General features: G+C 50.3%; 5 protein-coding genes across 5 annotated transcripts; 2 read left to right on the plus strand and 3 right to left on the minus strand.

Annotated features, from left to right (window-relative positions):
- Positions 1-108: 108 nt before the first annotated feature.
- On the minus strand, positions 109-1098 carry N7500_001681 (alpha/beta fold hydrolase; the record flags this gene model as incomplete). Its single annotated transcript, XM_056672827.1, has 1 exon — positions 109-1098. The coding sequence occupies one exon, from the start codon at positions 1096-1098 to the stop codon at positions 109-111; it is 990 nt and encodes a 329-aa protein (XP_056536346.1).
- Positions 1099-2146: 1048 nt separating this feature from the next.
- Positions 2147-9462, plus strand: fma-PKS (polyketide synthase fmaB; the record flags this gene model as incomplete). Its single annotated transcript, XM_056672828.1, has 4 exons — positions 2147-3182; positions 3240-8043; positions 8091-8571; positions 8626-9462. 4 exons carry the CDS (start codon positions 2147-2149, stop codon positions 9460-9462), a joined length of 7158 nt encoding a protein of 2385 aa, XP_056536347.1.
- Positions 9463-10001: 539 nt separating this feature from the next.
- Positions 10002-11610, minus strand: N7500_001683 (cytochrome P450; the record flags this gene model as incomplete). Its single annotated transcript, XM_056672829.1, has 2 exons — positions 10002-10784; positions 10849-11610. The coding sequence occupies 2 exons, from the start codon at positions 11608-11610 to the stop codon at positions 10002-10004; spliced, it is 1545 nt and encodes a 514-aa protein (XP_056536348.1).
- A 440-nt stretch (positions 11611-12050) lies between these two features.
- N7500_001684 (Short-chain dehydrogenase/reductase SDR) lies at positions 12051-12911 on the plus strand (the record flags this gene model as incomplete). The annotated part of the gene is made up of 3 exons (XM_056672830.1): positions 12051-12084; positions 12140-12677; positions 12740-12911. The coding sequence occupies 3 exons, from the start codon at positions 12051-12053 to the stop codon at positions 12909-12911; spliced, it is 744 nt and encodes a 247-aa protein (XP_056536349.1).
- A 485-nt stretch (positions 12912-13396) lies between these two features.
- On the minus strand, positions 13397-15106 carry N7500_001685 (FAD-binding type 2; the record flags this gene model as incomplete). Its single annotated transcript, XM_056672831.1, has 1 exon — positions 13397-15106. The coding sequence occupies one exon, from the start codon at positions 15104-15106 to the stop codon at positions 13397-13399; it is 1710 nt and encodes a 569-aa protein (XP_056536350.1).
- Positions 15107-15112: the final 6 nt, after the last annotated feature.

The following is a 15112-nucleotide window of genomic DNA, read 5'->3' on the forward strand; positions in this document are numbered from 1 at the left end:
TTGGAAGGTGCGTCCTCTGGTTCTGATCTTCTAAAATGCCTATAAGACAGTCATAGACCACAGATAGTTCATATGCATTGCAATATCTATATATAGTGGCTATGCTACTTATAACGAATTCCAGAAATCCTCAATGAGGCAAGCAACATCCGACACCTTCTCTCTAACGACACCATGACCAACCTGCGGAACAACAGAAACGTTCTGCATCCCAACTGCAGCTAAATCCTGCGCAATACACAAATCATCCAACTCCCCCAGGATACACAGATTCGGGATTCCCTTCTTCGCTGCTTCAGCAAAAACTGCATTTCGATCGAACACTCCCCCATCCCGAACAATCCCAACCACACTGGCTACATGGCCGCCATGCTCTCTGGCCTCCCAGTCCCGCACTGCCTCCGCAACAACCTCTCCCTTCTCAACCCTCTCTTTCCAATCCCCAGGAACAACCAATTTTCCTCCCTCCAACCACTCGAAAACCCACTCCCGTGCCTGATCCTCCAATCCCTGCCCGCCCCGCAGATAGCTCCTCTGCAATTCTCCCAATTGCGCCGAACAAACCAGACCCGCCGGTGCGACTAGCACTATCGACTTAACACGCTCGCTATGCTTAGCCGTAAACGATGCTGTCGTCGACCCGCCAAACGAGTACCCCACAAAGTGCGCATCAGCCCACTCCAGTCGGTCCATCAGGGCTAAGAGCAAATCATGGAACAACTCAGGCGTGTGCGCTAGAATAGGTGTGTCGCTTAGTCCGTGACCCCATAAATCAACTAGTACGCAGTGCGCAGATGGGAAACGCGTTGATAGAGTCGTGGCTAGTGGCTGGAGGCCAATTGCGGATGTTTGTACACCATGTACGAATAGTACGCGTTGGACGGAGCTCCCTGATTCTGGACCTGAAGCTGAGGCAGAGGCCGGTGGTAGAGAGTAATATGCTGCTCGCCCGTTTGGAGTCTCTAGGTATGACGCCTTTGGTAGAAGATTGCCGAATGTTGAGGTGAAAAGAGCCTCGGATGGAGCTTTAATTGGCTTTTGGGTGTCACCGAGACTTTTGGTCCCTGGACGAGGGAGTACGAGGGAATTTTGCGCCATCTTGTTCGTAGGCTGCAGTTTGAAAGGATGGGAATTTTGATGCGCATCGGCTCAAGCCATATCCACTGCTGTAAAGGGTTTAGCGTGTTACTCTGATCGGAGGGAAAAGATTCGCCAAAGGCTTCAAGTTCCATACTCTAGAGCTGCTATCACGATTTGTTTCCGAGGTCTCTCAAATTTATTTATAGATGCAATGTGCGATGTGTTGAAAAAAATATTTGCTAAGGCGAAAATCAGATATAGTGTTGTATTTATATATAAGTAGAGATATATATCTTGGATCTCTGTTGTTACAGATGAGAGTTCCAAAGCTATCAAGTTTGAGTATATTCGCTTTAATTTCCTATGTCCTGTTTCCTTTATCCAGCACGAGTGAATCTACGCTGTATCGACATAGTGGGCGTCTATTTCATGGGCACTCGCAATATTTCTCCTATTTTCGCAAGAGCCTCATGACTAACAATTACCGGCACATGTTCTTTGTTATCACCTCCAATGAGCCTCGCATGGAACACCGCAGCCACACAATCGCCATTCTAGCCAAGAATGTAGCATTCGTTACTGCAAAGGGGTGCAAATTGCGAGTCAACGCTACTGCGCGCACGTGCCGATAGTTCTACAACACTCAAGGGGTAGAGCGTACGGAGTATATCGTTCAAAAGTGTCGAATGAAGAATATCCCGCCATTGTTCCGGGGCTATTCTTCAGAAATGCCGAAAGAAAAATCGAGAGTAACACGAATATGGTTAGCCTACTGATTATGGTGCATCGCTGATCTTGCAGGAACAAAACGGCCCCCAGAGCTGACCCGGCAGCTCACGTCAGCCTCAACCAGCCCTCGAGGCATCATTTCTCATCTAGTTAGAGAATGTTTGAGTTTGTTATCTCAAAATGGAACACGGGAAGTTCCAAGCTTATCCTGGAGAGCGTGGACTAGACTGTGATGACAATCTACGGCGAAGGATTGGAAGGCTGGAGATGTATAAGATGCTCAAGATGCTTGCGGAAGATGTACAACCCAGGTTCAGCCTAAGACAGGAAAAACAAGATGGTCATCAATCACACAGGCGGCGAGAACTATTCCCTCCCCGGGCCACTTCAGGAGGAGCCAGTTGCCAAAACCACATACCGGCAAGATCCAATCGCGGTAGTTGGGCTAGCGAACCGTTTGCCGGGCCATAGCACAAGTCCAAGCAAGCTCTGGGAGTTCCTCGAGCGTGGAGGTGTTGCCGCAAATGACCCTCCCGCTTCACGATGGAGTCTCCAAGGCCATTACGACCGGTCGGGAAAGCCCCATACCGTTCGAACACCGGGTGCCATGTTCGTCGAAGACGTTGACCCGGCCGACTTTGACCCGGGCTTCTTCAACATATCGACTGCTGATGCCATCGCTATTGACCCACAGCAACGGCAGCTACTCGAAGTGGTCTACGAGGCGATGGAGAACGCCGGATTGTCATTAGAATCTCTGAACGGAGCACCCTACGGCTGCTTTGTGGGATCATATGCAGTTGATTATCAAGATATGCAAATGCGTGATCCTGAGGACCGAGTCGATGGGATGACGATCGGAGTAGGCCGTGCAATTTTGAGTAACCGCATCAGTCACTTCCTGAACCTCAGTGGAGCTAGTATGACTATCGACACCGCATGCTCGGGTAGTCTAGTCAGCGTTGATGTTGCCTGTCGATATATTCAAACTGGCCAGGTTGAAGGCGCAATTGTGGCCGGAGCGAACCTCTACCTCAGCCCCGACCAAAATCAAGATATGGGAGCTATGCGTGCCGCCTCGTCAGCTAGCGGCCGCTGTCATACATTTGACGCAAAGGCAGATGGATACTGTAAAGGCGAGGCAATCAACGCCGTCATTCTCAAGAGACTCGATGCAGCACTGCGGGATGGTGATCCTATCCGCGCCGTCATCCGCGGAACTGCGACAAATAGCGATGGCTGGACGCCGGGAATTGCCAGTCCAAATGGAGAGGCTCAAGTCTCGGCCATGCGTGCCGCATTCGCTGCCGCAAGCATCACTAATATGAACGAGGTGGGATATCTGGAAGCACACGGAACAGGTACCTTAGCAGGTAAGAGTTGATATCCCCTGTTTTTTATTCTGAGGCCTTCTGCTGATACACACAAAGGTGACCCAATCGAGGTCGCGGCTGCCGCTGCAGTCTTCGCTCCCACTCGGCCAGCAAACCAACCTTTGATCATTGGATCAATCAAGAGTAATATCGGACACTCTGAGCCTGCCGCTGGTGTATCCGGATTGATCAAAGCTGTGCTGGCAGTGGAAAAGGGTGTTATTCCAGGAAATCCCACATTCATCGACCCAAACCCAAAGATCGATTTTGAGGGTCTCAAGGTCAAAGCGTCTCGTGTGAGTCTGCCCTGGCCGAAGGCTTTCGCTTCTCGAATTGCTTCCGTAAATTCTTTTGGTTATGGCGGTTCCAATGCACATGTTGTGATTCAAGATGCCGCTTCCTTCTTGGGTCATAAGCAGACTCCGCATGTGTCCTCCTTTGCCAAGGTCGATTCCTTCTTCGACGATGAGGTGGATCTGCCAAACACACGACCCCAGTTACTCACCTTTTCTGCAAATGATGACATTTCGTTGAAGAAATACATTGCCGACCTTCAACGCCACCTCCTCGACCCCAGAGTCAAAGTTCAGTTATCGGATCTGGCTCATACATTGGCCCAGAGAAGTAGTCTCTTCACTCGTGGCTTCCTGCTCACCGAGAACTCCCAACTGAATGATTCCTCTCTGGTAACCGGAAAGAAAAGCCCCGAGAGGCCTCGTATTGGCTTTGTGTTCACAGGTCAGGGTGCTCAATGGTCTCAAATGGGCAAAGGCATAGTGGACCTATTCCCACAAGCTAAGCAGGTTCTTGAGGCCTTGGACTCAGCACTACAGGGGTTGCCCCAGGCACCGACCTGGTCACTGCTAAAAGAGCTGGTGGAACCCAGAAGCCCAGAGCATCTACGTCAACCTGAATTTTCTCAGCCACTTGTGACTGCACTACAGCTGGTCTTGGTTAGTCTTCTTAAATCCTGGGGCATTAAACCCGAAAGTGTCGTCGGCCATTCCTCCGGAGAGATTGCCGCGGCATGCGCCGCGGGTCTCTTGACTCCTGAAGATGCGATAAAGATTGCCTTCTTCCGAGGCCAGGCTGCCAAAGAATTGGCTGGAACGCAAACAGTTGAAGCAGGCGTCGGAATGATGGCTGTGGGTCTAGGCGCAGAAGATGCCATCAAATACATCGGTTCGAACTCCGACACTGTGCAAATCGCCTGCTTTAATAGCGGCTCTAGCGTGACGCTCTCCGGAAAGGTTGAGCACCTCAATCAGATCAAAGACCGACTCGAAAAAGATGGCCATTTTGCTCGTCTGCTACAGGTCAATTTAGCCTATCATTCCAAGTATATGGCTGAGATCGGTGATCGATACATCTCTTTGCTACAGGCCCATTGCGGGAAACCACTTACTGGCCCATTCGCGGTGAAAATGTTCTCGTCCGTCCTTGGCTCGCCGATGTTGGGAGAGGCTGACCCAGAGTACTGGAAGACCAACATGGTCTCTCCGGTGCGTTTCAACGAAGCATGTAGCTCCATGCTGTCGACTGGAGCAGCGGACTTCTTGATTGAACTCGGTCCCAGCGGTGCTTTAGCGGGCCCCATTTCACAAATCAAAAAGTCACTAACAGGTGACGCTAGCAATGCCACCTACGTTGCAGCGTCAAAGCGTGGTCCAACCTCGGCTCTGTCTTTGTTTGATGTAGCTGGCCGGCTTTTCATTGCCGGCGGCCCGTTAGACCTCATTGCAGTCAACAAAAATCCATTTGACGCTCAGCGTCCGGCTCTGATTGTTGATTTGCCAAACTACGCGTGGAATCACCAGACAAAGTACTGGTATGAGTCTGAGGCCTCAAAGGAATGGCGATATCGCCCGTTCCCTCACCATGATTTGCTCGGAAGTAAGATTCTCAACTCGCCATGGAGTGCACCCACCTTCCGCAAAACACTCGACCTCAGTGATCTTCCGTGGCTTCTGGACCACAAGATGGGCACCGATATCGTCTTCCCTGCTGCTGGATTCTGTGCCATGGCTATCGAGGCTATCTATCAATGCACGCAGATGACCCAGCCAGTTGAGGGAGTCACTAGGGCAGACCAATTACGTTATCGACTTCGAAATGTTAGGTTCGACAAAGCACTTGTTCTCGAGGAGGGGGTGCCAGCGAAACTCACTCTTACACTCTCCCCTCATCCTGGAGCCAAGGATTCCTGGTACGACTTCCGTGTTGCCTCGTCCAAGGACGGCAATCGTATTGAACACAGTCACGGCCTTATCCGCACTGAGTCACACCCGACTGAGATAGGATCCGCTTCTGATATCCAACCCCTCCAGCATCCTACCAAGGCATCAATTTGGTACAAGGCCCAAGAAGATGCAGGATATGGCTTTGGCTCATCTTTCCAGACTCACCAAGAGATTGAGTCGGTAGTTGGTCAGCGCCAGAGTCGTTCCCATGTGTCTCTCGAGTATCCACCCTCGAAATGGAGCCCCCAATCTTTGTATCCTTTGCACCCAGCTAGCATTGATGGATGCTTCCAGACAGTTACACCGGCACTGGTTGCAGGCAAGCGCACAGCACTGGATGCCGTACTGGTGCCTGCTATCATTGATGACCTTATCATCAATCCCAATGAGCAAGCTCCAAAGGTTGGTTTGGCCAATGCGACCTCAGAATACACAGGCAAAGGTCGTCGCGAAGAGAACAAGAACTACTTCGCTTCTTCCTCGGTTTACGATCCAAAGACCGGTGCTTTGCTGCTAAAACTGACTGGACTACATTTCCACCGACTTGAAGCCAACCAGACTGTGCCTACTCAGACCTACATTCGGTCGGCCTGGAAGCCTGACATAACTTTCCTGACTTCTGCGCAATTACAAGAAGTTCACTTGAAACAGGCTGCAACACGAATTGAGTCCATCATCGACCTGGCCTCTCACAAGAAACCCACATTGAGCGTGCTGGAGGTAAACTTAGCCCGAGATGACGTTTCAAGCTGGTGGCTTCAGAGCCCCAATCTCTCGGAGCGGGCAGCTTATCGCCAATATCTCTTCGCTTCATCCGATCCCAACTCCTTGGTTGCGGTGCAAGAGCAGTATCAATCTGCAAAGTCCACATCATTTGACCTGCTTGACCTCACGCGAGATGACCTTCCCCCACGGGATGATCGGTTCGATTTGATCTTGGTGAAACATGACGTAATTTACCCTGAAGTTTTGGCCACGATCTCACGCAATGCGAAAGCACTACTTGCATCAGCAGGACAAGCTTTGATCGTAGAGACTTTCCCGGTACGGGAAGCCCAGAACCTTGGTGCTATCAATGGACACACATCCATTGAGCAGATCCCGACTATTTTACGCGAGGCAGGCTTCCAGACTGTTGTCCCCATCCCCAGTGGGTCTATTCAATGGGCATATCTCTGTCAGAATTATGAGGCTTCGACTGAACCCACTAGCCAAACGGTCCACTTGATCCAATTAGGGCCCGAGGACCAGACTGCAGGTGTCTATGGCCCCATTACAGACGCCCTTGCGGGTCGGGGCTGGAAGGTTGTTGAGCACGGATCCTCTCTTCACAATCTACCATCGGGAGCCACAACAATCGTTCTTGACGAACTAGTCTCACCCGTATTGACAACTGTTCAATCGGAGCAGTGGGATGCTATCAAGGAGCTTGTTCTCAGCAAACGGACTCCCCTTCTGTGGGTTACCAAAGGCTCTCAATTTGAGGTCACTCAACCTGACAATGCTCTGGTCCATGGTTTGTTCCGTACAATTCGTGCTGAAGACCCAAGCGTGCGCTTAACAACTCTTGACGTTGAAACGGCCGGGAGCTCCGCCACTTTTGCAGCCATTCATCAAGTTCTTGGCCGCGTCAGTTCACCAGAAGCTGACTCTCCTTTGGACAGCGAATACGCAGAGCGTGGTGGAGTTCTCTATGTCAGTCGACTTTTTGCAGATGATAAGGTGAATGCAGTGCAGGTTGCCAAGAGCAGTGGTGCTGAGTTGCAGGTGAAGTCTCTTCATGATCTACCCACGACTACTAGGCTACGCGCTGAACGCCTGGGTACATTGGATGCGCTTCACTATGGCCAAGTCGTTGCAGCAGAGCAACCTGTGCGCGATGGCTGCGTTGAAGTCGAGATTTATGCTGCGGGTCTGAACTTCAAAGACGTGGCCGTCACCATGGGCATCGTTCCTGAGAATGAGCACTTGCTGGGACTGGAAGGTGCAGGTGTTGTCCGCCGCGTGGGTAAAAATGTGCAATTCAAGGTTGGTGATCGAGTTGTGGTCTTCGAGAAAGGCTGTTTTGCCAATCGCATCGAGGTGACCAAAGAACGCACCCATCTGCTCCCTGATTCCTTGTCATTTGAGGACGCAGCCAGTTTGACTGGTGTCTACCTGACATCGCTCTACTGTCTGTATCACCTCGCTCATCTACAGAGGGGGCAGAGCGTTTTGATCCACTCTGCGGCGGGAGGTATTGGTATCTCAAGCATTGAACTGGCCCAGTATAAGGGGGCAGAGATTTACGTCACTGTCGGCACGGAGGACAAGCGCAATTTCCTTCATGAAAAGTTCGGAATCCCATACGAACGCATGTTCTCCTCGCGGACTACCCAATTTTCCCGCGAGATCCTAGCAGCCACTAACGGCAAGGGTATCGATGTTATTCTGAACTCACTGACCGGGGATCTTCTGGATGAGTCCTGGCGCATCTGCGCAGACGGCGGCATTATGGTTGAAATTGGCAAGAAAGACGTTCTTGATCGAAACAAGTTATCAATGGAGCCTTTCGATCGAAATTGTTCTTTCCGCGCCCTGGACTTTTCACACAAATCGATTTCAGATGATTTGATTGCCAAGTGAGTTACGTTGGAATCGTTATGCTAGTTCTTGCTAACCTATCTAGTCTCCTACATGAGATCTTCGTCCTTTATGATGGAGGCCATATCCATCCAGTTCATCCCATCAAATCATTCCCCTTCGACAACATCCCTGCTGCTTTTGCATACATGCGAAGTGGTCGGCACATCGGAAAGATTGTGATCTCCAGCAGTGAAACCGATAAGGTCGAGGTTCCGGTGCGACCTGTGGCCCCGTCACTTCAGCTCAACCCCTCAGTCTCCTACCTGATTGTCGGAGGGCTGCGAGGTCTTTGCGGCAGTCTTGCAATCCATATGGCTGCTCATGGCGCGAAACATATTATCGCATTGTCCCGCAGTGGTATTGCCGACGAGCGTTCTCAGTCTATTGTCAAGAGCTGTGCTGCGCTTGGATGTAATGTTTCCGGCGTCGCAGCTGATGTTTCAGACACCGACGCTGTACTGAAAGTGTTCCAAACGGCCTCTGTCCCTATAGGTGGAATTATTCAAGGTGCTATGCTGCTCAGGGTAAGTTAATCATGACACACTCATTGACACTCGCTAACCATGGGTAATAAACAGGATAAACCATACGAGATCATGACAGTTAAGGAATACCATGAGACAATTTCCAGCAAGGTCCAGGGAACCTGGAACCTCCACCATGCAGCCCTGCAATTGCAGCTTCCTCTTGAGTTTTTCACGTTACTTTCGAGTATCTCGGGAGTGGTTGGCCAGAAAGGCCAAGCCAACTACGCTGCGGCCAATGCATTCCTCGATGCATTTGCATTGTATCGCCGAGCCCAGGGCCTACCTGCAAACTCAACCAACCTCGGTGTCATTGAAGACGTCGGTTATGTGGCAGAGCAGGGTGGCATGCAACAGCACTTCGACAAGACTCTCTGGACGGGAATCAACGAACGCACTCTGCATGAAATTCTTGATCTCTCCATCTGGCAACAGCAGACTCCGGCTTTGAATCCTGCCAGTGCAGCACAGCTTGTAACTGGAATTGCAGTTCCGTTACCACAGGATGCCGATCTAACACGAGATGCCCGATTCTCTTCCCTCCTCATCCAGGCCGACGGAGAGACCCGTGATAACGGTGCCGGAAATGACACCAATAAGGCCCTGCAGGCATTCTTCCTTCTGTTGAAGTCTGGGGCTGATGCGGCAGCGCTCCGCGCCACCTGTGTGGAGGTAGTGAATGAGCGATTTACGAAGATGTTGCGCCTCAGTGAGCCGATGGAGCCGGGCAAGTCCCTCAGTGCCTACGGGCTAGATTCCCTATCTGCGGTCGAGTTTAGAAACTGGCTCCGTAGTGAGCTGGGTGCTGAACTCTCAACCCTTGAGGTGACCAGCGCCAGTTCCCTGTTTGCTCTCTGTGATAAGATCATCGCCAAACTCACCAAGTCTTGATTAGGGGGTTTCTTCAGTTTAGATTTTGTTATTTAGAAATAAATTGTCATCTTTTCATTCCTTGGTTACCTTCGTGTCAATAAGAATTCATAGTTGATAGAACTCAACTTCTTATACGGTGGCTATTGTGAGCTACTTGTATTAGACAATGACAGCAGGTACTAAAGGAAAAATGCCCTCGAGGCCATGCTTTTCTGAGATGTCACCTTGGTGTGTTAAGATGCATAATCCGCGATACTTGACAACGATAATATACCACCCATTGCCTTGAACCCAGAGACCTCGTACTTTATGGCTCATTTTTCTTGTTTTCATACTTAGGTTGGTGGTATCCATCATGGTGTCTCATTTACCGCTCTAGCTACAACACAGTAGTGCTTTGGCTTTGCTCTAGCGATGAAGATACATCTATTGTGAAGAAAGGCATAATTCAAAGAGCATGACCATCTCACAGTGTAACATTGGAGTCTCATCAAAAGATTACCTGTCAATTTACACACATTTATCTCATAAATTCACCTTCCCAGACTTTGTATCATCTATGCTGCCATTTTAACAAGCACCCGCACACCCTTACTCTCCAGCCGGGCATGAGGGACCAGCCAATCGTAGTAAAATTCCACATCCTCGCGACTCGTCTCGAACAACTCCAAATCGAACCGGCGAATCAAACTCGCAATCATCAGATACATCGCCGCATAAGCCAATTGCATTCCCAAACACATCCTCCCCCCACGACCAAATGCGACATTATACCTACTGAGCTGTTTCACACCATCCGGGCCCCGTGGATTTCCCAACCACCGCTCCGGACGATAAACATCCGGATCCGGAAAGATATGCTCGTTGGTGTGCATATGATAAGTATCTTCCGAAACAGGCGTGCCAGGCGGGATGGTATACTTGCCGTATGTGAACGGCGTTGGAGAAATGCGGGGACTTCTTTGCACCGTACCGAAGCCAATACGCAGTCCCTCTTCAATACAAGCAGTAAGATAGGGTAACTGTTGCAGCTGAGCCCAGGTAGGAATCTGCGATGGGTCGGGGATGGCCGTGTGTAGCTCATCGCGTAGTTTGCGATAGGTTTCCGGGTTGGCCAGAACGTGATACGCGATTGTCGAGAGCATCTCACGCGTTGTATCGAATCCTGCTCCGACTATACTCACAGATTCGTGTTGCAGGCGCGTTTCGGTGAGCTCCTCGGGCGGTAGGGAGGAGGTGAGCAAGACCTCGAATAGGGTCGCGTTCTCACCAGTTGAGTTTTTGATTTCCTGTGCCTTTGCGTGTGGGCTGAAAAGACGTGCGATTCGCGCATTGAGAGACTAAATATTGACGTTAGTGGGATTATTCTGTTTCCATTGATATCTGGAATATACAGGGTCTCACCTGGCGGAATTGCACCACTGGTCCAAAAGATCGTGTTTTCAATAATATCCACTCTGGAATCGCATTTGCTACCGAGACCATAAAAGGAAACTGACTGTTCAAGTGGGTGGACTTCACCAGAGCATCCATGGCTTCCACGAAAGGTGTCTGCCATGTGGGAGTATCAATGAAAGTAGGCTCATCGCCGAAAGCCAGCGACAAGATGGAATCCGCAGAGAAGCAAGCAAAGACATGGTTCAGGACAAGAGGTGTCTGCTGCTTGACATTTTCCGATTCCAGACGATCGCAGACCTTATCAATGAGCTGCTGCAGAAAGGGGGCGCGCGCCTGAATTCGACCTTTGGTGAAGAACGGGCTTAGGGCTGCTCGACGTTTCTTGTGCACCGCATGAGCAGCTGTCGAGAAGGCTGCTGATGGAATGCCGAAACGGTTTTCATACACAGCTAACTTGTCGAATGGAGCGGACGAGGGATAAATGGTTTCGTAGAATTCCGGGTCATCGATGTGGAGTTCCCAGGGATTGATCCGTACAATTGGACCATATTGTTCATGCAGCTCCTTGATGTGTCGGGTAAACATGCCCCCTCCGCGGTACCACATCTCGTAGTATGTCTCGTACCATTGTGTCGCAGCGGCCAATTTGGGACCGGGGAAATGCCGCAGTGGACTGAGATACACTCGATAGATGGCCAGACCCAGGAGATAAAGTCCGCCAGCGACCGCGGCGTAACTAAAAGGGAAACCGGACAGGGATATCGACATAGTTTGTAATCAATGGATGTGTATAGAGAGTCGATAGTTTCGGACACTGCATTTATTTATCTTAGTTCGTCATCATGCTACATTCTGTTCTATATTATCTACTGTGCGCACTTCACGATCGAACATCGCGATGGCTCATTGGTGGCTTGTGTGCAGTAGCGTGATTATCTTGCAGATGACATTGCAGTAGCGCCATTCATAATTCGGTCATGATATTGTCAAGACCTTGCTATCCCCGACTTTGACAGTAAGAAGGGATGACATGCGAGAGATTACCAAGATACTGTTGCCAATGTTGCATCCATATTACCAATGCTCTCAAATCAGAATAATACAAAATCCAAGTCTAACCATTTATTGAGCCCCTTTCAGAAGATATATATCCGACAGGTTGCAACATTACCGCAGTTCATCTTCTTAAACACAACACAAAGCACAACATGTCTACTATCTTGATCTCCGGTGCCAACAAAGGTGGGCCAGACTCACATCCCAACTCTACCTACCTTCAATGTACTAATTCTGTCAGGAATTGGTCGCGGTCTTGTCTCCAAGTACCTGGCTCGTGATGATGTGACTGTCATCGCAGCCGTCCGCAACCCAACCTCCTCAGAGGCAACTTCTCTCGCTGACTTCCCCACCGGGAAGAATAGTCGGTTAATCATTGTCAAGATCGACGCTCGCTCCGACACCGACGCCAAGGCTGCAGTAGAGTCATTGGCTAGTCAGGGCGTGTCGGCTCTAGACATCGTCATCGCTAATGCGGGAGTCTTCGACACAGCCGCTTTCACCACCGTCGCCGATTCCACTATTGCGCAGATCCAAACCCATCTGGATGTGAACACTGTTGGTCCTGTACGACTCTTCCAGGCCACACTTCCTCTCCTGGAGAAGTCTTCCTCTGCTCGTTTCATCCTAAACAGTAGCTTCATGGGAACGATTGGAGGAATTAAAGACATCCCACTCAAGATTGCGCCATACGGCGCTAGCAAGGCTGCTGCGAACTTCTTTGTCCGGAAAATCAATTTCGAGCATGACAATATTGCGACTTTGGCTATCCACCCGGGGTATGTAGCTACTTTTTTGACTCTTTCTCTTACGTGGGGTATTGATTAATATTTTACTATAGAGCCGTCAAAACTGAGGCTGGAAATGATGCCGCCCGGGCTGCAGGATACCCCAGCGCTTTCGTCGAAGTTGAGGACAGCGTGAACGCCATTGTCGCCAAAATCGATGGCTTGACCAAGGATAACGGAGCAGGAGAGTTCTGGAACATTGATGATACCATCATCGGCTGGTAGATACAGGTGATCGTGAATCGGCAGGTATTTGAGATAGGCGCCTGTATCAGGCCAGGGAGTTCTGAGAGGTTGTTTCTTCTCCTATGATCTAGCCAGTTCCCTGTCTTTTTGACCCCTTTGTCTGATGGACTTAACACAGAGTTATATAGAAGCATTCAAATGGTCTAGAATACACGAGACATCAGAAAGTGAAATGAACTTTGCTTCTTCCGTTTCCATTGATATACTTTTGCCACGGGAAGACATGGATTTGGATCTATGCTAGTTTTATTGATTCTACGAGGGTACGGTGCTACGATCGCGATTCAGTTCTCTGGCAAGTAAATGTACTGTACTCCGTACAGCAAGCGACCTGTTCCAATTTTTGGAGAGATAATAGGATCGAATTCTCATACGTTGATTGGTCAAGAATAGGGTAATATATCACCATGAAAGCGCCTACGAGAAGCCGATCATCCCCCATAAGTCACAACCCACAGGTTATCTTAGGACACCCGACATAATGCTCCGTTTTTCTCCGCCCACTGGTCAGCTCCAACGCTCAGTGGAGCATAGAAGACGCCCTTGGGGTCCCAAGTTCGCTGAATACTGTTGAGTCGATCCCAATTGCTCCCAAAGAATGCTTCTTGCCAGTTTTTCTGACGGTAATTAGCCTCATTACGGTATGTGCCACTACCAGGAGTCAACTTCTCAAGTGTAGGGACGATTTCGTTTGTGAGGCGGTCGGACCGGGCATCCATCTCCGTCTGGGAGCTCCAGTCCCATGCCGAATAGACGAGGAAGTGCGCAATGGATTCACGCCAGGCCGGGTGAACCGATCTATCAGCAACACTGGTCTGATTGACATTGAAAAGCTCGACAGCAACTGTGTATGTTTGGTTTGGAGTGATGGATTGAAGCAAATTCTGTAATCCCTGTGTGCTTTCGACCGATTGGAAAAAGTTTCTTGGAAGCAGACGGCTTCCAACCAAATGGGTGACTGGGTAGATACCATTTGGCAGTGGTCCAAAATAGCGCGAGAAGAAGTCAAAGTATGAGGGATCAGTTTGTGCTGTGAGGGAGTAAGCGATCCCCGTTTGGTTCAGATGGTCGGTTATATAGGACAGCTGTGTATTCAACGTAGGTACGGTTACACTCGGGGCTGCAATGGTGACCTGGAAGGTCGTGTTGGTAATTTGTGAAAGCAAAAATGAGCCCGTATCTACCAGCGGTGTAGCACCAGTGAAGAAGACCGAAATAGAGTCCCAGAAGGCGTTGGCAGAGGGTGCAGCATCGAGCTCGAACGCCAACGAAGCTCCCGTCGTCGGGGCATCAACAAAAACTCGGGAGGTCATGGAAACCACCACACCGAATGTACCTCCAGCGCCACCAGCCAGTGCCCAGAAGAGATCACTGTTATTGCTCGGCGACGCATGCACGACGTTGCCGCTGGCGGTCACTACCTCCCACTCCAGAACATTGTCGGCTCCTAAGCCGTTGATTGAGCTGAGAGCACCAAGCCCGCCTCCTTGGGTAAAGCCACCGGCCAAACCAACGGTTGGACAGCTGCCACCCATCGCTCGGTAGCCATTTTCATGAGCTGCCATGTATGCTGCGGCCGCCTGAACTCCTGCCCCAATTCGCATAGCTGGTCCATGGTACTCCTTGCTACGGAAGTTCTTGATGACGGTGATCTTGTCGAGATTGTGTGTCCAAAGACCTAAGGCGCCAGCAGACGTGCTGCGACCAAGGAAGTCATGGCCAGTGTTCTTGATGACCAATCGCAAATTGTTGCGTGCAGCGAAGCGTACTGCCTCCTGCACGTGAGCCGTTGTCGTTGCATTGACGCTGAACTGAACCAGGTTCCCAAGATCACAGGGGTCGGACCGGGGATGAAAAGGGTCGCATGTACCATTTTGGAATACAGGCATCATAATTGAAGAAGGATTGCTTGCATGAATGGGGGCGTAGTCCCATTCGCTTGTCAAAGTCGAGCATTGCTCGCCATTGTAGCTGGGGTCATGACACGGGCTCCCAAGGGGCACTGTCGTGATCAGGTTCCCATCAATTGTTTTGTTGAAGGAGTTCCAGTCGGCAAGTGCTGGCCAACAGGTGTCTTTCACGGTACATTTGCAATGAAGCTTACCCTGCAAGGGGGTTGCCTCAACTCTGCCCAGAATGGCGAGCGACAGGAAGATGATTTCGGAAACCCGCATGGCAAC

This window comes from Penicillium coprophilum, assembly GCF_028826855.1.
Source record: "Penicillium coprophilum strain IBT 35676 chromosome Unknown utg000002l_segment0_segment0, whole genome shotgun sequence".
In the NCBI taxonomy this organism is placed as follows: domain Eukaryota; kingdom Fungi; phylum Ascomycota; class Eurotiomycetes; order Eurotiales; family Aspergillaceae; genus Penicillium; species Penicillium coprophilum.